The sequence below is a fragment of the Dipodomys spectabilis genome, unplaced genomic scaffold (assembly GCF_019054845.1).
Source record: "Dipodomys spectabilis isolate Male_0828 unplaced genomic scaffold, ASM1905484v1 ptg000003l, whole genome shotgun sequence".
Classification (NCBI taxonomy): domain Eukaryota; kingdom Metazoa; phylum Chordata; class Mammalia; order Rodentia; family Heteromyidae; genus Dipodomys; species Dipodomys spectabilis.
Window position 1 is genome coordinate 12,370,892 of NW_024870680.1, and position 22,429 is coordinate 12,393,320.

General features: G+C 49.5%; 2 protein-coding genes across 2 annotated transcripts in view; both read right to left on the reverse strand.

Moving 5' to 3' along the window:
* Nucleotides 1–3,869, reverse strand: part of Capn5 (calpain 5) — a 60,938-nt gene extending 57,069 nt beyond the window's left edge. Inside the window, exon 1 of the mRNA XM_042687578.1 lies at nt 3,719–3,869. The gene's annotated coding sequence lies outside the window, so the exon portion shown is untranslated. The remainder of the gene's footprint in view (nt 1–3,718) is intronic.
* Nucleotides 3,870–15,341: 11,472 nt separating this feature from the next.
* On the reverse strand, nt 15,342–21,085 carry B3gnt6 (UDP-GlcNAc:betaGal beta-1,3-N-acetylglucosaminyltransferase 6). Its single transcript, XM_042689328.1, has 2 exons — nt 20,997–21,085; nt 15,342–16,505 (listed from the first exon to the last, which is right to left on the reverse strand). The coding sequence occupies exon 2, from the start codon at nt 16,503–16,505 to the stop codon at nt 15,342–15,344; it is 1,164 nt and encodes a 387-aa protein (XP_042545262.1). The 5' UTR covers nt 20,997–21,085.
* Nucleotides 21,086–22,429: the final 1,344 nt, after the last annotated feature.

Sequence of the window (22,429 nt, forward strand, 5' to 3'; positions counted from 1 at the left end):
ATAAATAAAATAAAATAAAAAGAGAGGAGGAGGCAAGGGCAGCCCAGAGCAGAGACGGATATGACTGGGTCACAGGAATGTCAGCAGCCACCAGAGCTGGAAGAGGTGAGGAGCAGATTTCCCCCCTGAGCCTTGGGAGGGAACTAGCATACATTTTAGTCCCACAGACCCCAGTGGACTCTGATCTCTGAAACTGAACGAGATAAACCCATGTTATTATAAGCCATAGACTTTCCAGCACTTTGTTATAGCAAGGTTAGGGGAGGGAGGCTTTCTGGGAAATAGTGGCCAGGGTAAGATAACAAAGCCCAGCTACTCTCTCCTGTTCTAGGTGGTCAGGGGTCAAGCCAAATATAAATCGAATTGCCTCAACCTAAAAGTCATCCTATACTTCAGGGTCTTAGTTACTGTTACTAGGAATAGACACCTTGAGGTCCATCTTCTCTGACTGGCAGAAATGAAGGAGTTACTGAGAGTGAGAGACAGCAGGGGACAGGCCTTGAGCAGGGGCCAGGAGATTGGGCCGCAGGCTCTAAGCCTCCCATCTATCATCCCTGACCACACCTGACAGTGATGGGCAGCTGATACCAAAAGATGGAAGGACTTTGGTCTGCTCTGGCTACAGGCATCTTCTCCCACAGCTGACCACAGGCCCCACGCAGGGAGAAAAATCACAGATCACACTAGCCTCAGCCACTGGCACCCCTAACAACCAGCACTGGGAAAGCTGGGGTTCCCCCAACGTATTGGCTTGACCAAGGAGAATGAGGAGTTGTAAGTCACCCCTCACAGGCCAGCAATCGCACATATTTCAAAATCCTCTATCGAAGCCAAAAAATGGCTTTGTAAAACATCCGGATTAGAGTCCCGAAGGGACCTGGCCCACTTTGCCATTAGTGCACTGGGAAAGACAAGGCTGGAGGCCAGGGGGGAGTCTGCAGCCCCACCTGACCCAAAGTGAGGCAATCTCAGGACAGCACCAGCAACCCAGAGAAGGCTGCAAAAGTGAAAGTCCTTGTCAGGCACCGGTGGCTCATGTCTGTATCCCAACTATTCAGGAGGCGTATAATCTGAGGATTATAGTTCAAAGCCAGTCAGGTCAGGAAAGTCCAAGAGACTCTTATCTCAAGTTAATGACAAAAAAACAGACATGGAGGTGTGGCTCAAGTTGTAGAGCACCAGCCTTGAGCGAAAAAGCTAAGGGATAACATCCAGGCTCTGAGTTCAAGCCCTTAGTACAAGCAGACACAAAAAAAGTGAGGGTCTTGAAGGCCAAGCCTGGAGGCCTACAAAAGATAAGGAATGTTTTGTGGGGGATTCAAGAGATAGCTGGGAGAGGCCTAAAGTTACTCAAAATGCTTTGGTAGATGGGAGCAGAGACAGGGCAGGGGCTGTCTGGACAGCATCGTCAGAACAGAGGGGCTGCACATCCTGCCTGCCACAGCTGAGGAAGCCCAGGACTCCAGCCTGAGCTATTTCTATGAGGCTTTCACATAAGTACAGGAAGTCTGGGCTGCCCCAGCCTGGCTCTTTCCCAGAAGCCTTTGCAGGGACAGTTCGCCTCACTCATTAAGAGACAGAGGTCCTGGTGCCTTTGACTCTTGCCCAACACCAATCTCTCCTTCCTCCACTCTCCTCCGGAAAAGGACCACGTGCTGTTGATGATCAATTCCTATTAATTATGGCTACTAAACTACTAAACACTAGGTACTTAGTAAAGTGTCCTTCATGACTGTTCTAACTTCATCATCACCATCCCTACATTGTGGTGATTATGTGGGCATTTATGACCTTCCATATGGGGAAACTGAGACTGATGGGTGAAACTCTGCCTCAAGGTCGCAGGCAGGCAGGAAAAAAGCCAGCAGGTAGAAAGGCAGATCCTGTGGTAGGAGGAGTGGTGGGGGAGTAGCCTAAGGGACAGTGACCAGGACTATAGGGCTATCCTGAGAGTTTGTAGGGAAAGCCAGGGCAGATGGAAATGAATTTGGCCCTATGGCCCAAATGCTCTCCCCCTTTCCCAAGTCCCAAGGTTCCCTCATAACCCGCATCCAACCTGTTAACTTCCCCCATACTCTAGCCATGTCCTCATCTCAGAAGTACTCTCGCATCCTTCCCCATCCTTCCCAAACTAGCACTGGGGTCTTGCGTAGTTCTGTCTCTGTCTCCCACCCCGCCTCCCCCCTCCTGGGCTCCCACAGAGCCCAGGGAGCACTTATGTTAACCTCTTCTCTTCTGCCAAGCCTAACCTCAGGTTGGGTGCTGGGGAAAGCAGGAAAGAGGGGAAGGGGTCTCTCCCTGGTATAACTTTCTTCTTACTGGCATCTACAGCTGTATAGCAATCCCCCTCAATGGAGAAGCCAAAGATGGTTGGTCCTTGTCTCTCTCTCTCTCTCTCACACACACACACACACACACACACACACACACACACACACACACTTGACCTATATAATCCCCACCCTCCAGACTAGCATCCGGCTTCACAGCTGGAGCTTTGCTCTCACTGTACCCCAGCTGGCCCTGTCACACCTTTTCAATTCCCCTTGGTGAACTTTCTAGCCCACAGAGATGAATCTCTAAAGGAACTGGTGCCCAGCTCCCAGGCAGCATGGGCCCCGCCTAGTGCTGTCTGCCCTGTGGGCAGGGCCAATCTGTGCACCCACCTGCCTCAGAAGAGAAGTTCCTCAGGGCTGACTCCACCCAGGCACCTCTAACTGCAGCTCTGGCCTGGCCAGGGAGAGCAGAAACAACAGTAGCAGGGCCCCATTACCAGACCCAGGGCCTCTCCACCCTCCCACCCCCACTCTAGCTCTCTGTGAGATCTCAATCCTTGCAGGATCTTCTGCCTCTGTGAGCACTTAGTTTCCATCTACACTGGTCTCTCTCATCGCTGACACAGGACAGATTGTGGCTTGAACCTGGAGGATGTAGGTTCCAATTCTGTCACTTCACCCCTTATCTGTGTGGGGTCCAGGACTTAACTCCACCATGGGGAAACTTGGAAGCAGAAGGCGAATAACCTTCTGTCCTACTTTACCTCTAGAGGGGACCCCTAGGCCTGTTTCCCACACCCCAACCCAGTCGGGAAGGGTAGAAGTGGGGATCTAGATAGGATCAGAAAAGAGCCGGTCTCTGCCAGACCCCACCCCGCCCCGCCCCCAACACCACACACCAGCCCTGCAGCCATGAAGCGGGGGCCCCTCTCAACCTGAAGATGAGGGCCAAGAAAGGAAGCGGACTAGAGCAGCTGGGGCCTCAAACCCTGCTCCCTCCCCAAGCTTGGCTAGAGGGGCGGATGGACGGAGAGGGGAGGAGGGGGGAACAGGAAAGGGGACTTGTCAGGAAGAGAAGAAGCAGTTGGAGCCCCGGTGATAAGCGGCCGGGCACAGCTCGTCCGCACTGGAAAACCCACTCCGGAGCCCCCGGGAGGTGAAGAAAGGCCCCCCCGGCTGCGGGCTGCGGGTGGAGGCGGGGGTGCGCCCTGGGGGCCCGGGCGGATCGCCAAGGCCCCCGCCCCCCCCCAGGCTGCCGTCCCCTCCAATCCCCCGAGCCAGGGGGGCTGTGCACCCCCTCCTCCGCGAGGCGCTCCCGAGGCCGGCACGGGCGCGCTCCGCACGGGCGCACACACAACCTGGAGCACACGCGAGCGCGGCGCCCGCACCCGGAGCCCGCACCCGGAGCCCGCACACACCTCCCTCCGCGCAGCGCCTCCTACCTGCCGCGCGCCGCGGCTCGAGCGGGCTCCCGGGATGCAGGGCGCGGCGCGGGCACCCGGTCGGAGGCTGAGCCGGCCGGCGCAGCGGCCTCGGGGGTCGGGCCCAAGACGCAGCCTCGCGGCCCTGGGCGGGGGGCTAAAGCTCTGACTCCCCGAGCTCGGCCCGCCCGGCCTGGCCCCGCCCCGCAGCCTCCGCCCCGCCCCGCAGCCCCCGCCCATTGGAGGACGGGGGCGTGGTCTCGAGAGCGCGCGTGCGCACTGGCCTCGCGCGTGGAGCCTGCTTCTCCCGGAGGCATTTGCGGAGTTCTCGCTGCGAGGTGGGAGGGCGGATGCGGGTCGCTGCACCGCACCTGCCCGGGCTTCCCCCGCCGAGTGGAGTCCCGGACTCCCTCTGTCCCATCTTAGCCATGTCCGTAGTAGGGAACATCCCCAGAAGACCCCCACGTCCAGCCCAGGTTGGCTGTTACGGGTGGGCTAGTTGCACAGCATCATCAGATCGAGCCGGTCCAGCCAGCCCCATGGAGGGCTTTTGCATCCCGTAGTACTAGCCCTCAAGGACCGAGGCAGGGTGGCTTCGAAAAGGACCTGGTATGGCGAACACTTCTTCCTTTCTCCATCTTTTTGGATGGAGGAGGGGTAATCATGATGAGGTGCCCTGACCGACCTGTCCCTTGTGAAAAGTTGCCTCCCTCTCCCCCTCAGGTCCCTATTCCCTCCTCCCATCTGATTACCCTGTCCCCCAGTCTGTCCAGAGTACTTACCTGAGCCTAGATCCTGGGCTCACTGGCTTTCAGAATGATCGGGAGCACACCAAACGTCGATTTCTTCATCTGTGAAATGGGAACTGGAATTCCCACCCATGCCACACTGTTTGGAGAGTGTGGATGATGATAAAGCTATGTGCTGACCAAATCTGCACTGTCCTCCTGAGTCAACAGTGATGCTCTTCTGACGAGCTCATCCAGGCTCCCATCAGCCCACCTTGTAGAGGAGAAACTCCAGCCCACTCATTCTCCCTTCCAGTTTCCTAGTCTCTGGTAATAATTTCCTCATGCAGTCAGCCACTAGGCCTTCTTGGCTTTTCCTTTTACCGTTCTGTTCCCTAAGTGTCCCCTAAATGTGGCCAAGTCATGCCAAGAATATAGGGGTCCAGTCCTTACAGTCTTCCATCTACCAGTTAACATCTGTGTGAACCAGGCAGATCTTCTGTACCTTCACAGCCTGGCTCTCCTCACTTGTAACATGACCTTTGGGTAGAAGTGTGTGATGTTCAGTACAGGCACGTGGCAGGACACAGGAAAGATCCCATCAAGTAGGCTAGGTAGTAGACAGCATTGCCTGTAGTCAGGTGGCCATAGAGTGTTGCTAGATACAGCAAGGGCCAAATTTGGCACACAGAACAGTTAGGTTCAGAGGTTGCTTATATATCTATATATCATTGGAGCCACAGACAGTTGTCCTGTGGTGCTTGCAAGCATGGGCTTTGCCTGAATTCATTAGCTCTATGACCTTGGACAGTGGCCCAACCCACTATAGAAACAGCACACTACCTTGCAGTTGTTGGATATGGTGTGTGTGTGTGTGTGTGTGTGTGTGTGTGTTGATAGTGGGTTTGAACTCATGGGCCTGTGTACTACCCCTTAGCTTTTTCAATCAAGACTGGTGTTCTACCACTTGAGCTACAGATCTACTTCCAGCTTTTTGCTGGTTAATTGGAGATAAGAATCTCATGGACTTTCCTGCTTGGCTAGCTTTGAACCACAATCCTCAGATTTTAGTCCCTTTAGTGGTTAACAGATGTGAGCCACTGGTGCCCAGCTGGCCCTTGGGTGTTACTATCATCGAGCCCACCCCCCTCATTTTGTAAAGTGACTGGGTCCCCAATAGCAGAGAAAATCCCAGCTGGTTAGAATCCTGGGCATCCTGGCATGTCAAGACTGGAAGACCCATCTCAAAGCCCACCTCTGGCAGTTTGTACTTTCACTGATGGATGGATCCAAAGGACCCACCTAGAGGGTGGGGCAATGACCCTGTTCCTTGAGAAAAAGAGAATCCAGGGGGCTGGGAAGGTGGCTCAGGGGTAGAGCGCTTGCCTTGCATGCATGAGGCCCTGGGTTCGATTTCTCAGCACCACATAAGCAAAAAGAAAAAAGCTGGAAGTGGCGCTGTGGCTTAAATGGTAGAGCGCTAGCCTTGAGCTGAGGGACAGTGCCCAGGCCCAGAGTTCAGGCCCCATGACCGGACGCCAAAAAAAAAAAAGAGAGAGAGAGAGAGTCCAGACAAGCCCCAGCCAAGACTGCCTAACAAGTTTGGGAAGGGGTGGGACTCCGATGGTGTTTTGGCCCCAGGATCTTGTTGGTTTTTATGAGCTTAGTCATATACTGGTACCATTTAAAGGCCTGATGTGTGCATGCTGTTTCATTTAATTGTCACCACCACTTGGGGAAGGAGACTTTATTGGCCCCATTTTGCAGATGACAACTAAGCCTCAGGGAGATGCCCCAGGTCACACAATGAGTAAACAACAGAACTAGGATCCACTTATCTTGTGCCTTCCCCTCAACCTCTCCTCTAACTCCTCCTCCTCCTCCTCCCCCCTGCTGCCTGCCTCCGCCTCTGAAGCAACTTGACCTGCTGTCTGACCTCTACTTGGATACACCAAACTAGAAGCTCATTTCCTCCCAGGTCAGCCCTGTCCCCTCTTCATGCAGGTCTTTTACCACCCAGAGCTGACTCAATCTTTTTTTTTTGGTCCATCGTAGGGCTTGAACTCTGGGCCTGGGCACTGTCCCTCAGCTCTTCAGCTCAAGGCTAGCGCTCTACCACTTCAGCCACAGCGCCACTTCCAGTTTTCTGGTGGTTTATTGGAGGTAAGAGTCTCACGGATTTTCCTGTCCCAGCTGGCTTTGAACCTCGATCCTCAGATCTCAGCCTCCTGAGTAGCTGGGATTATTATAGGTGTGAGCCACCGACACCTGGCTCAATCTTTTCTTTCCGACTCTGCAGAACTCCTCACCTACCAATATATGGAGACAGAAAACTTATCTTCCCTGCTCCTGTAAATCACCATTTCCCAGGTGAAACGTAATGATTTCTTCCTTTGTTATTTTTTGTTTGTTTGCTTGTGTTTGGTTCCAGTCCTGAGGCTTAAACTTGGGGCCTGGACATTGTCCCTGGGCTTTTTTAGTCAATGCCAGCATTCTACCACTTGAGCCACAACTTCACTTCCAGCTTTTTGGTGGTTTACTGGAGATAAGTCTTACGGACTTTGATGCCTGGGCTGGCCTGGAACCATGACCCTCAGATCTCAGCCTTCTGAATAGCTAGGAATACAGGTGTGAGTAATTGCACCTGGCTTCTCTCTCTTTTCTCTCTTTTTCTCTCTTAGACTAGCTTGCTATGTTGCCTCAGGCTGGCCTTGAGCTCCTGGGAACAAGTGATCCTCCTTCCTTGGCTCCAGAGTACTAGGACTACAGGTACCTGGCCACCTGGGGACAGATATCTACATATTCCCAGCAACACAGTTAGCAAGCAAGCTATTGAGAATCCTATGGAAAGCTCCTTGGTATGTTGAGTGGCTCACAGTGGAAGTTTCTCTTGAGGTAGAATATTAAGATAACCAGCCACCTAAACAGTGCCACCTAACCAGGTCAGGCAAGGGGTCAACGCTACTGGGGGAGAAGTCTAGTCAGAAACAGAACTTCCAATTGGGCCCAGTGTAGTGCCTCATATCTGTAATGCTAGCATTCTGGAGGTTGAGGCAAGAGGATCATGATTTGGAGACCAGCCTGGCCTACAAAATGAGACCCTGTATTTAAAAAAAAAAAAAAAAAGTAAAAGAATGTCATTCAAAAAGTGAGTAACAGAAAAAAATGACCTATGAGTTATTCTAAATGTTATTGCTTTCTAAAGCACTTTATATTTTGTTGCTATCCTGGATAGTAATAAATCAGCTGGGAATACAGCTTACTGGTGAGCACTTAGCACATCCAGAAGACTATGTTCAATCCCCAGTACTGAAAAAAGAAAGAAAGGAAGGAAAAGAATCAAATGTCAAAAGAATGTGGAGCCGGGTGCCTGTGGCTCATGCCTGTAATCCTAGCTACTCAGGAGGCTGAGGATCACAGTTCAAAGCCAGCCCAGGCAGAAAAGTCCGTGAGACTCTTATCTTCAATAAACCACTAGAAAACTGGAAGTGGCGCTGTGGCTCAAGCGGTAGAGCACTCACCTTGAGCTGAAGAGCGCAAGGACAGCACCCAAGCCCAGAGTTCAAGCCCCATGACTGACCCAAAAAAAAAAAAAATGTGGAGGGTATGCTACTTCATACAAGAAAGTATAAGAGGGGCTGGGAAGGTGGCTCAGTGGTAGGGCGCATGCCTTGCATGCTTGAGGTCCTGGGTTCGATTCCTCAGCACCACATAAGCAAAAAGAAAAAAGCCGGAAGTGGTGCTGTGGCTCAAGTGGTAGAGCGCTAGCCTTGAGCTGAAGGGCTGAGGGACAGCGCCCAGGCCCAGAGTTCAGGCCCACGACTGGACCCCCCTCCCTAAAAAAAAAAAAAGAAAGTATAAGAATACACACAGATCTGCTCCACTATGCGGAGGAAACAGAGGAAGAAACAATCAAGATAAGAGACTGGAGTGGAGAACGGAAAGAAAAGCAGGGAAGATGAGGAGGAACCCTCTTCCTTGACTATATCTTATGTGTACTGAGGTATAATTTACATACCATTAAGTTCATCTGTAGAAGCTGGGCTTATAGCTAGCTGTGGTACTGGACATGCTCAGCACACACAAGGACCTACAATTCACCCCAGTATCAATTAGGTGTTTTTTAATTTATCTTCAAAAGTGTGCAGTCATCACAACTATCTAATTTTAGAACATTTTCATCACACACAAAAAAGCCCATTACCCATTAGCAGGCGTCTGAGCTCCTCCTCCCCACAGCTTTTGGCAACAGATCATTTGTCTCTGGATTTGCCCACTCTGAATGTTTCACACAGGGAAATCCTAGGATATGTGACCTTTCCTCTCTGCCTGCTTTCCCTTAGCACAATACGTTCAAGGTTTATCCATGTTATAGTGTGAGTCAATACTTGATTCATTTTCATGGCCCATTGTGCTAATATTCCAGATTTTGTTTATCCATTCTGATGATGAGTATTTGGGGTTTCCCATTTTTTGGCTACTGTAGTTCTGCTGTTGGTATTCATGTACAAGTTTCTGTGTAGACATCTGTTTTCAATTCCATGGGTGTATCTAGACGTAGAATTGCTGGTTCCTACAGAGATTCTGTTGTTTAACTTTTTTTTTTTTGGTCAGTCAGGAGGCTTGAACTCAGGGTGTGGGCACGGTCCATGAGTTTTTGTTCAAGGCTAGCACTCCTACTACTTTGAGCCATAGCTCTGCTCCTGGTTTTCTGTTAATTGAAGAGTCTCATGGACTCTCCTGTCCAGGTTGGCTTTGATCAGATCTCAGCTTCTTGGATTACAGGTGTGAACCACCAGTGCCCAGCTTGTGTTTAACTTTTTTTTATTAATTGTTGCATGTGTGTACTAGTACTGGAGCTTGAACTCAGGGCTTGGACACTGCCACTTAGCTTTTTCTCTCAAGATCCACTACTGAAGCTCTACCACTTCTGCCAGAGTGCCACGTCTAGTTTTTGCTGTTAAGTGGAGATCAATCAGTATCTCAAGGACTTTCCTTACTGTTGCAGTAGTACTGGGGCTTGAACTCAGGGCCTGGACACAGCTAAACTTAGCTTTTTCTCTCAAGCTCCACTACTGGAGCTCTACTTCAGCCACAGTGCTACTTCTAGTTTTTGCTGTTAATTGAAGAGCAATCTCTCAAGGACTTTCCTGCCCAATCTAGCTTCAATCCCCAATCTTCAGTTCTCAGCCTCATGAGTAGCTAGGATTGTAGATGTGAGTCCAATACCTACATGTATGTTTAACTTGAGAAAAATTTGTTTGGTGCAATTAAACCCATGGGCCCAAACATGCTAATAAGCACACTTATTAACGCTGAGCCACACATCTGTGTGGCTTTTTGTTGTTGTTCAAGTCCTTTGAGGCTTGAACTGAGGGCCTGGGCATTGTCCTTAAGCTTTTGTTATCAACTACTTGAACCACAGCTCCACTTTTGGCTCTTTTTTCTTCTTTTGGTGGTTGGAGTTAGGTGTCTCATGGACTTTCCTGCCTAGACAGCTTCCAACCTCTGTCCTCAGATCTCAGCTTCCTAAGTAGCAGGAATTACAGATGTGAACCACTGGCACCAGGCCTTGCCTTGCTGTTTTTTAAAGTGGCCATCTGGATTCTCTGCTAAGTCCTCAAAGCTGCTGATATAGACCCCAAGACTCTTGGAGGGGGTTATCCTGCCCAACCAAGGCTCCAGACAGTCAAGGGGCTAGAGACTGATTTCCACCAAGAAGGGCAGCTGGGTCCCCATGTTCCACATTATGGCAGCAAGGGTGGTGGCAGGCCCTTCCTGTACCACCTTGGAGGTGGTACCTGCCCATGCCTCCCCCTCCAGAAGGTAGAGGCCCACAGTCCTCACTCCAGCCTGTGGGGAAAGAGGAAATCAGTTCTGCTGCCAGCTTCCAGGTCAGTCATCACTGAACAGGGGAATGGGGTGGGGGCCTAGGGCTGAAGGTGCTCAAGGGGTCTTGGCTATATCTTAGGCCTTAAGGTATTTAGTTCTGGAAGGCGACCAGGGAGAGGTGGATCTGTGTCCCTTGGTGCATGGGGACAGAAGCTGTGGCTGAGTAAGCTGACAAGCCAGATACTCTGGTAACTGGAAGGCCTTGGTGTGTATGGGATGCATCTGTCCCACACCTGACCCTTTGGGACCCCCATTTCAGCTGGGATTGGGGGAGGAATGCTGTAGGAAGCCTTGGCACCCAAGCATCTGTCTGCATCTCAGAGAGTTCATGTGGGACTTGTGGGTTCCACACGCTCCCAGGGTTCCTCCTTCGCCAGCATGGATGCTCAGATCCCTATCTCCAAGATTCACGGCATCCAACTGCAGGATCACTTTAACCTAAGTCACCCTCTTTTCTGATCCCCTCCTTCCTCTCCATCATGCCCCCAGTCCACCAAGGCCACCAGCCTCTTTGAGCTCTAATTACCTTGTAATTACCCTCCACTTATTTCTTCTTGGTGTGAGTGCCCGCCCTGGCCACCCTTGCCTATTATCCCCTGCCCTCTTTCCTGCCCCCTCCCCAACTCCTCTAATCCTAGCAGCCTATGACCTTGTGCAAATCCACATCCAATACTTTCCTCATGCTTAAAATTGTAGAGAGCAAGAGTAAAGCTCCAGGATGGCATTTAAAAACTGATGTCATTTCTCTGTTCTTGGGAGCATCAGGATTAATCTTCTGGAAAGACCGTTCTTCTGTTGAGAAAAATGCATTAATGGAGCTGTTTGTCATTCAGAGGCCGAGCAGGGGTAGGCTGTGGGGAGGAGCAGCCCTCACCAGGACAGAATTAGTCTGTAAATGACTGTCCCAGAGTGGAGAGGGCCCATCTCTGAAGAAATTGTTAGAATGTTGATTTAACACTGAGAGACTGGCACTTTTCCCGAAGCTGTAGGGCAGAAGGAGGGCCAAGCCAGCTGCGGGAATTGACCCCATGAGGATAACAGACAGTCAAATTGCTATCTGCCTCCTCCTCTTAGAAGCCTGCAAGCCTGGCTTGTGACCTGTGCAATTCCAGCCTTTGGAAGGAGTGGACATTGTGTGGTGGTTGGGCAGCAGTCAGAGCCCAGGGACAGCAGACAGGAAGTCTGGCACCTAGTCCTTCAGGTCCAACAGACTCAACAATGACCTTGGATATGTCATTCTACTGGCCTCAGTCTTCACATCTGCCAAGTAGGGATGATAGTCTTTCTCTTTTTTGGTGATGATAGTTAAAAATCCAGCTGGGCGCCGATGGCTCATGCCTGTAATCCTAGCTACTCAGGAGGCTGAGATCTGAGGATCACGGTCCAAAGCCAATCCGGGCAGGAAAGTCTGTGAGATCCTTATCTCCAATAAACTACCAGAAAACCAGAAGTGGCACAATGGCTCAAGTGGTAAGAGTGTTAACCTTGAGCTAGAGAGCTGAGGGACAGCACCCAGGCCCAGAGTTCAAGCCCCAAGACTGGCAAAAAATAAACAAATAAAAAAAGAATCCAAGGAAGTCAGAAGCTTAGGTGTAACTTTATAACATGGTATTTCTTTGCATTAATTTATAAAAAATACAACATCTTTTATTTTATTTTTTTGGGGGTCTGGTTGTGGGGCGTGAACTCTGGGCCTGGGCACTGTCCCTCAGCTCTTCAGCTCAAGGTTAGCGCTCTACCACTTGAGTCACAGCGTCACTTCCAGGTTTTTTCTTTTTGCTTATGTGGTGCTGAGGAATCGAACCTAGGGCCTCATGCATGCAAGGCAAGCGCTCTACCACTGAGCCAACTTCCCAGCCCTGCATTTTTTATTTTGTGAAAATCTTTTTGATTCAGTTTGAACTGCCTTTACATTTCTTGAGAAATGTCATTTTTCCTTTTATGTATTTATTTCTTGATAATATTGGGCTTTTTACTCAGAGCCTTATATTTGCTTGGCAGGTGCTCTAACTTGAGCCACACCTTCAGCCCAGAAGTAACGGTTTTTTGTTTGCATGTGTGTGTGTGTGTGTGTGTGTGTGTGTTTTCCAGTGTGGGGCTTGAACTCTGGGTTTGAGTGCTGTCCCTGAGCTTCTTATGCTCAAGGCAAGTGCCCTAGCACTTGAGCCACAGCGCTAATTCTGGCTTGAGTTTATTGGAGATAAGAGTCTCACGGAGTTTCCTGCTGGCTTCGAACCTCAATCCTTAGATCTCAGCCTCCGGAGTAGCTAGGATTATAGGCATAAGCCACCAGCTCACAGTGGTAGTTTTTAAAAATAACTTTTTGTCTACTCAAGAGGCAGGAGGTTTTTGCTAGAGTTACAGACTGGAAATTTTAGTATATATTTTTTTTACTAATTTAACAAGTTAAGGGTGGTATGTTTGGTGGAGGGCAGAGATTTATATAGAGTAGCAGTTTTCAAGGCAGCATACTGCCCTCTAGAGGGAGATTTGGAAATAGGGAGGTTTGTTGTCTTACCCAAGAATTTATACATCAAAATGGTTTTGTTTTTTTTTTTCCCCGGTCATGGGGCTTGAACTCTGGGCCTGGTTGCTGTTCCTCAGCTCGAGCACTCTACCACTTGAGCCACAGCACCACTTCTAGTTTTCTGGTGGTTTATTGGAGATAAGAATCTCATAGACTTTCCTGCCCAGGCTGGCTTTAGACCCAGATCCTCAGATCTCAGCCTCCTGAGTAGCTAGGATTACAGGTATGAGCCACCAGCGCCCGGCATGCATATTATTTTTAATGAACATTTCTTTTGTTTGTATTTGATAATAAAACAAAATCACTATCCCATGTGTTTGTGTTGGTCCTGGGGCCTGAATTCATGGCCTGGGTTCATGGCAAGCATTCTGCCACTTGGCCACAGCTCCACCTCTGGCTTGGTGTTAAGAGTTTCAAGGACTTTGCTGCCTAGGCTGGCTTCAAACATGGATCTTCAGATCTCAGCCTCCTGTGTAGCTAGGATTACAGGCATGAGGCACGGGTGCTGGGCTATCTTGCTTTTTAAAAATATCTATGTGGGCAGAATACATATTAGACATTGTTAAAGAAAGGAAAACTAGATTTGATAAACTTGTAAACTTCAAAGATTTTAAAGAAAATGTGTTTATTTCTAATTATTGTCATTTTTTGTTTGCCATTAATAGGGCATGAACTCAGGACCTCATGCTCTCACTTAGTTTGCTTAGTCAGCTCTCTTAACACATGAGCCATGACTCCAGCTTAGCTTTTGCTTGTTAACTGGAGATGGGAGTCTCATGAACTATTCTGTCCAGGTTTGCTACAAACCAGGACCTTCCAGATCTGATTGCAAATGTGAGCCACCAGACCCAGCATCACTGTCTTTTTCTATCCTTGTCTTCTGGTGCCCTTGAGTCTTGGACAGAGTTGAACAGCAGTGTTAGATAATGGGCACATTTTGTCTTGTTCCTAACTTTATAGACAATGTTTACACTTCTAAAATTTTCTTTAAAAGCACTAATGGATGTTGATTTTTTTTTTGTCCATTTTACTAAGCAAGCACTAGCTACATCCTCACCCCTGGATGTGAATTTTATTAAAAGCTTTCCACAGGCTGAGATGGTCATATTTCTTTCTGTGATTGAGTGCTGGGACAGACCCGTGGCCTGCCACATACATACTAGATAAGCCAGCACTCTACTGTTGAGCTATACCCACCAGAGCTATACCCTTCACCCTGTGACTGATTTTCTAAGGTTAAACTCAGCTGATTTTTCTGTACAAACCCATCCAGGTCTGATCCCTTTTTGCTATTACTGCATTTGTCTACTGGAATTCTGTCCCTTTTCTCTCTCCTATATCTTCCTCCTTCTTCTCCCTCTCTCTGGCTCCTATAATGCTCCTGGGTGCTGGAGAATTTCTCAGTGCCACCACACCCAGATACTTCTAGCATTTTTTGGAGGGGGGGGGAGTGTAGGGCTTGAACTTGGGGCCTGGGTGCTGTCCCTGAGCTCCTTCGCTTTTGCACTTTGAGCCACAGCACCACTTCAGGTTTTCTGGTGGCTAACTGGAGGTTTAGTGTCTCATACACTTTCTTGCCCAGCTGGCTTTGAACTGTGATCCTCAGTTCTCAGCCTCCTCAATAGCTAAGATTACAACTAGGATTTTAGGTGTGAGCACCAATGCCAGGTTTCTAACTTTTTTTTTTGGTCTAGTGGCCTCTTTGTGCTCCAGGCTAGCACTCTACCAACTTGAGCCACATCTGGCTTTTTCTGTTTATGTGGTACTGAGGAAATGAATCTAGGGCTTCATGCATACTATGCATATACTCTACCACTAAGCTACAATCCCGGCCCAGCCCCTCTAGCATTTTTATATAGGGTTCCCCTCTCCTTGTCTGTGATACAAGAGGAAAAAGAAAAGTGGGCTTGAGCTTCACACTTGCAAAGAGATGCTCAACTGCTTGAGCCACACCTCTGGCCACTTTCTAGTTATTTTTGAGATAGGGTCTTAAGCCAAAATCCTTCTATGCCTTCTGTGTTGCTAAGCCAACCAGTGTGCCACCATACCCATCTTAATTGGTTGAGATGGGGCCTTGCTATATATTCTCTTTCCTGAACTCCTCTCAAGTCACAATCATTTGGATCTCAGCATCCTAAGTATCTAGGGTTATAGGTATGAGCCACTCCCATTCTCATTTTATAGGATTTTTGCTTCTATCTTCTTGAATGAGATGGGTGCATAATTTTCCCACCATGTGAGCCTTGGGAGATTTAAATAATCAGAGTTATGCTGGGGCCAGATCTCCTGACCAATAAGGCCCTGGATGGGGGAGGAGGGGGATAGGGAGGCGGGGCAGGAAAACAGATTATAGTATTTTCCAGATTCCTCCTCTCAAAGGTGATCTCAGTGGGATCCAACCGGAAGGTATCACAGCATGGAAAGCATCCCGTGGGGAGGCCCTGGAGGCTGAGGCCGCTGCTCTGTGCACTGACCCCCCCCCCCAAACCCTGAGTCCTTAGGGTACCCTTTGTCCCCGTCTGCAGCTCAGCGCCGGGTCATGCAGCGCCTTCCACATGAGCAGCATCTCGTAGGGCGCGAAGCGGTGCACGAGCAGCAACTGTTGATACACGCAGGGGTCGAAGGAGGGCCGCTGGGCGCCTGGCAGCTGCACCCCGAAGGGCCGGATGCCCTCGTGGCCGCTGGGCTCCAGGCCGGCGCGCTGCAGACACATGCCCATGAAGGCGTCGTCGATGGGGAAGAGCGGGGTGCGGCGGGCCGCGGCGCGCAGGGCTCGGGCCGTGTGGCGGGACAGGAGGAAGCCGCCGCCGCTGCAGTACACCGGGTAGGCCTCGCCGGGGAAGAGCTGCGGGGGCACGAAGTACTTGCTGTGGCGGTCCCGGATGGGCACGGAGCCGGCCATGAGCTGCCCGGTGAAGAGGTGACGACCCGCGGCCTGGCCCTCCAGGAAGCGCAGCACGTTGGCCGTGTGCACGAAGACGTCGTCGTCGCAGCTGAGCAGGAAGCTGGCGCCGGGGCAGCGGGCGTGCAGCCAGTCCAGCAGGTGCAGGTGCTTGAGCGTCAGGTTGAGGAAGGTGTCGCTGAAGGCCCACTGCAGCACGTCGCCGTGCTCGCGCGCCTCCAGGCCCACCAACTCGGCCAGCCGCGGCGCCTGCGCTGCCTCCTCAGGCGTCGGGGTGCCCAGCAGGAAGACGCGACGCACCAGCCGCCCGCCGCCGCCGCCGTGCTCCCGCCCCCACGTGCGCCGGATGAGCTCGCGCCGCTCGTAGTGCGCAGGCGCCGACTTCACGGCCAGCAGCAGGAAGACCCCGCGGCGGCCCGCGCACTTGGTGGGCGTGTCCCAGAGCAGCGGGAAGCGGCGGCAGTGGCGGTACTGCAGGAAGTCCTGGATCCGAGCGGGCAGCTGCTCGAAGTCCGCCGTGCTGTTCGCCACGGAGGTGTTGGCCAGGCACAGTGGCCCCTCGTGCGGCGTCCCCGGCTGTCCTGCGGCGAAACCCTCGGTGTGCCCCTCCACGTCCAGCCTTCCCTGCCTCTCCCCCCCCTCCTCCTCCGGGGACCTCGGGGTCTCGAGGAGCCACAGGTGCAGGGCCAGGAAACTCACGCCCACCAGAAGGAAGGCCAGAGTCTTGGGAGTCACCGATCTGCGGCAGGGAAGAGCCATCTGGGGGGGGGGGGGGAAGGAGGGGAAAGTGGTGGGTAAATGGAGGCAGATGTGAGCCAGAAGTCTTTGGCCTCAAATGGCATGCCACTCCAACGCCATTCCATTCCTCTCAGAACCCAGCCCTTTCTAACTCTGCTCACAAGGACTCCAAATTCAAGAAAACACGGAGGGTCCCAGGTGTCCAGGGTGTGTGGCTGTAGTTCCAGCTACTCAGAAGTAAGAGATGCAAGAAGATGAGGATGGGAGGCCAGTGAGGTGGGAGGGTGGAAGAGAAGAGTGGGAGGGCTAACAAAGACCCCCCCATCTCAACAAAACAAGCCAGTTGTGAGCTGGCAAACACTGTATGTAATCTCAAGTACTGGGGAGGCATAGGTAGGAGGGCAAAAACTCAAGACTGGCTGAAAAATAAAAAGAAAGGGTTAAGGTGTGGCTCAAGTGGTGGATGGAGCATCTGCCTAGCAAATAGGAGGTTGAGTTAAAACACATATACAACAACAACACTGTACTACAAAGAAGGAAGGGAGGAAAGACTGGAGGAAAGGTTAGTAGATTACCACTCTTCAGTGTGGGTGTGACAATAAGTGACTTTTGATTCTCCAGTTTCTTTTTCTTTTAAATTGTGCCGGTACTGAGTCTTGAACTCAGGACCTGGGTACTGTTTCTTAGTTTTTTTGTGTGTGTGTTTTTTTTCCTCAAGGGGGGCACTCTACCACTTGAGCTACAGCTCCACCTCCAGCTTTTTGGTAGTTAATTGGAAATAAAAAGTATCATGAACTTTCCTGCCTGGCTGATGTCAAACCGCAATCCTCAGAGTATCTAGGATCACAGGTGTGAGTCACTAATGCCTGCCATAGCCACCTTTATTGCAACCTAAACTCTCCACCCTGCTCCCAGAGTTTCCCCAGAGTGCCACCATCCTATGTTGTTCAAGCCAGAATCCTTAATTGACTTCTTTCCTTCATTTCTAAACCCTGGTTATTTCCCAGTTATTTCTAAACCCAGTTATTTCCAGGTATTTTAGCATCCTGTACATATCCATTTCCTTTAGCAACTGGCCAATCCAAGCCATCAGATGAATCCTGCTCAGATCAAGTAGCCTTCTGCTTACTCTCTCCTCCTCCTCTTGTGCTGACAGGAGTAACCTTTGAACACCACATCACAGCCTGCCACCAAGCTTCTTCCTGAGAGCTTTCCCTGGTGCTATTCCTCACATCAACTGACTTCTCCACTTCTCTGTTTCCCATCCTTTGCTGCATTGGCAGAGGCCAATCCTTGAGGAAAGGTTTGTGGTGTTCAAAGTCCAAGCACTTTGTTAGCCATTCCTGGGCTACCTTCCCTACTAGTTTGGAAGCACCTTGAGCACAAGGGTGCATCTCTGCTGTTCACCTTTATCCCTAGAGGGAGAATGACACAAACCACGGATAGATGCTGGTTGCCTGGATTCAAATGCCATCTCCACCATTTTCGACCTGCCTATTTGAGCATATGCCTGCTTCTTCAAAGTTTTTAAAATAACTTTTTTGAAGCAGTGTCTATGTAGCCCAATGTTGGCCTTCAACTTGAGAGCTTCTTGCATAATCCTTTCAAATACTCAGACTACAGGCATGTGCAACCACATCTAGCTTAAGAGTTTCTTGCTGGCTAGCCTTGAGCTGAAGAGCTGAGGGACAGTGCCCAGGCCCAGAGTCCAGGCCCCACGACCGGACCCAGAAAAAAAAAAAGAGTTTCTTGCTGGGTGCTGGTGGCTCACATCTGTAATCTATGTAGCTATGCAGGAGGCTGATATGAGGACTGTGGTTCAAAGCCAGCCAGTGCAGGAGAGTCCATGAGACTCTTATCTCCAACTAACCACCAGAAAACCAGAAGTGGCACTGTGGCTTAAAGTGATAGAGTGCTAGCCTTGAGCAAAAGAGCTCAGGGACAGTGCCCAGGCCCTGAGTTCAAGCCCCACAACAACAACAACAAAAAGTTTCTGAGGTACAGTGGCTGATGCCTGTGATTCCAGCTATGTGGGAGAAGGACTTGGACAAAGAGTGAGACCCCCCCCCCCCCATCTCAAAAATTAAGCTGGAGAGCCAATGAGATCCTATCTGAAAAATAAACTAAAGCAAGGACTGAGGGACATGCCTCAAGTAATACAATGCCTACCTAGGACATTCAAGGCTCTCCCTAGTAAAGAAAAAGGAGGAGGGAAGGGAAGAGGGAGGAGGAAGAAGGCAGCTAAATAATGTGTGCCACGAATTTAGCATAGCACTTGGCATATAGTATTCAGTGTACATTAGCTGTTGTAATTGTGCCAGTCAAGAGTTATTGAAGGACTACTCTTCCCAAAGTGTGTACTCAATGTTTTCTGGCAGAGTAATTTGCATACAGTAGGGATTACCGAATTGAACTGGGATCTAGTACATACAAAATAGATGAAGGCTATATACAATTGTCAGCTTGAAGTGGCATAGAGGTGGCTCAGTGAAGAAGGGTAGCAGTGAGGTACTGGGACAAGTGGAAGAACCAAGTATGTGTGTCACTGCCACCTTAAGCACCATATGAAAAGCACCCCCCCCCCCCCTTCTCCTTACTCTTCATGAAGTCCTGCTTCAATGCTGGTGTCCTGGGAGAAAAGGGACAACAAAGCAAGCTCTATGTTATACAAACTCAATGTATAGTCCTGTGTTTGGACTGTTTCGGATAGTAATAATACACTTTTCAATGGCTCAAAGAATAAAAAAGGAAATAGAACTTGAATCACAAACAAGTGGGCATTGAGTCCCAGCTCCTTTTATGACTTAGTTAACAGTCTAGATCTTAGTTCTTCATCTGGAAAACTGAAGATGTAACACTCGTCTTTCGATGAAATAGGAAAGCAATTGTGTGATTGCTGAAGTGCCTTACAAATACTTTTAAAAGAATTACTAAATAGTATTCATATGCTGGAGGCATGGCATAAGTGGTAAAGAACTTGCTTAGCAAGCATAAAAGCCCTGTGTTCAATCCCAGTCCTACTAATAAAAAGTTTTCCTATCCAACCATAGTGGTACATACTTGTATTACATAGCTACTTGGAAGGTTGAGATAGGAAGTTTCAGGCCAGCCTGGACAAAATCCCAGTACTAGCACAAAAAGGCAGGGGTTGAAATGGGAGGGGGACGATGAAAGGGGTACTGATCAAGATGCATTGTACTCAGAAACTAACAGGTTGGATTGTAACTCTTTTGTACAATTAATGATAATAAAATTATAACTTAAAAAAGAAAACATAAACACAAATTAAAGAGCTTGTGGTATAGAATACTCAGAATACTTGCCCAACATGTAGGAAATCCAGAGTTAAATCCCCAGCAACCCTCGAAACACACATGAAAAAGAAAGGAAGGAAGCATGCCTCCTCCACATTTCTTTGCCCTGAATCTTTTCTCAGAAATACAATGAGCTGAGCCCTAATGCAACAATAAATCCCACTTCAGCAACACTGGTTCCTTGATGAACTTGATCCAGGAACTTGGATCACAGCCAGCTTTAAATATATATCAGGCAATGGTATAGGGCCAAGCCTTGCTTCTAAGGACAGTGTTGGCTTGCTCACCACTGTATCTGGATGCTACACTGCCACCACAGGGCTTTGCTCACTGTAGAGCTTTAGACATGCCCTCTATAGTCCTTTTTACTGGACCATCTTTTGCTCCTGGTACCCTGGAGCCCCTACCTTAAGCTTTGCTGTTCTCCACTGGCCCTGCTCCCTTGTCTCTTGGGACTCAGCTTTAGTTCTACCTCCTTCAGGTCACCTCCTGGTAAGTCCAGGTCAATAGATCTGTCTTTTTGGTGCAAAATTGGTGAAAAGGAACATATTTGCCACTTGTTTGGTGTTTGTTTAAGTGAGATCTTGGGCAAGTAGTTTATCTCAGTGTCCCACGATTTTGAGTTAAGACACTGGCACCATGCCTGGCATGTAGTTAAATGAAAACCTTAACAATGGACTAATTATGGGGCCAAGGTGATCGGGTTTGTATGGGGAAAGCCCAGCCTTCTCACATGGTACACTGTAATGCCCCCATTGTAGGCCTCAGACAGATCTTTGTGCACCTGTTTATTGCCCTACACCTGTAATACTGCTCACACTTTCTGGAATTACCCCTCCGCCCTTCATTTCTAAGAACAACTTTGGTTACTCCCTTCTTTGGTTGAAAACCCAGGTAGTTGGAACACAGATTCCTGGTCACCTATCAACCCCTCAGAATCCCAGGAATTCCAGGGGAATTCTGTGTCCAGCAGATATGGTAGGCAAAGAAACCTGTTACTATTGGGGCTTTGACTTCAACTCCCAATATGAAGCCTGAACCCCTGGGGAGGGGGGCTGCACTGGACTCAAGCAGTCCTGGGACCTGGAAACTCTCACCCTGATCTCCTTGGTTCTTGCTCTAAGAAGGGAGTGGGGAGATGGAAAAAGGTGTCTCCTTCGCAATAGGAAGAAACCCAGACCTCCCCTCTCCCTCTTACCTTGTATGTCTGAGAGAAGAGAATTAGGCAGGGGCCATCCCAGGTTGGGTCTCAGTCTTTATTTCATACAACTAGGCTTTCACACCCAGGACTGTTCTTGCTTTTGACCAATCCTCCTTCTTCTCTCCATCACCCCTCCCCCTCTGGGGGAGGGGGAAAAGGGAGCAGGGCAGCTGCAAGTTTCCTCAGCTAGCTTGCTATAGATTATGCTTCTATATCACCTCTTATTGATCAACTGACCTGTGTCCTCCAACTGATAGACACAACTACACAGGAATTGTTTAATGCTACACTGTAGAGTTTAGTTTTCTTGCTAGGTTGTGAGCCATTCCAGGTCTGGGCCTCGTCCGTTAACATAGGATGTACTTTAAAATCCTTGTCAACAAAGTTTTATGTAAAATGCTTATATAGAAACCTTTTCTAAATTAGTGACAGTTACTGATCTTTTATTAGTTTTGGGGGGCACTGAGGATTGAACTCAGGGCCTTGTTTATGCTAAGCACAATAGTCTGCTACTGAATTATGCTTCTAACACTGGAGCATCCTGAAATGGCTTGTAGTTAAGCATTAATCCCATTTCTGTGAAAGTTCAGGACATAGAGATGAATAGACTCTGTTCTGGTCCTCAAGGAACTCATTGCATCCTGGAAGAAAGGCGCTAGGCATACAATGATTATAAGATGGTATGACATCAGAACCCAGGGACAGAACTTGGAAAAGAGCACCTGAGTCCACTGGGAAAGATTTCACACTAAAGCTACGTTTCATCAGGCATCTGTTGCTGTAACACGGGTTCCTATAACTTAAAAGCTTAAAATAACCACTGTTCACTATTTCTCAAGATTCTGTGGTTTGACTGGGGATTTCTTGGTCTGGGCTCGTCTGGGCTTCCTTATGTGGCTTTTCTAACTCAGCTCAGGCTAGCTCAGCTGGGCTGGCTAGGCCTCTGTTCCCCATGCTGTTGTCCTGGGTTGCTGAACTTCCTCAGTGGGCTTGGGCTGTACAACTTGTACAAAGTCGCATCTACCACATTTAATATCCTATGACAGCCCCAGATGCAAGGAGTGGGGAATTCAAGAAATTCATGGTCCAGTGGTCCACAGAGGAAAGTAGGATAGGCTTGAGTGGACAAGGCTGTCAGAAGGACAGGGATGATTTATTGGATGTTCTGAGAGTGTTCAGCTTCTTATACTTCTCACGTGAAGGCCTAGGAGGATCTGGATGAGAGGCAAAGGAGGGGGAAGGAGTAATGGGAGGGAGGAGAGAGAGGGAAGGGGCTAAGCACAGGTTTCAGATGGTGAGATATGTCTAGAGGATTAGGGACACCTGAAGATTTATTGGCAACTTCATGGATGGGAGTGGGGAGCATGGATTAAATCTAGGCACAGCTGAGGGCAAGAGAGCAGCACCAGGGAGAGAGACAGGACCACATT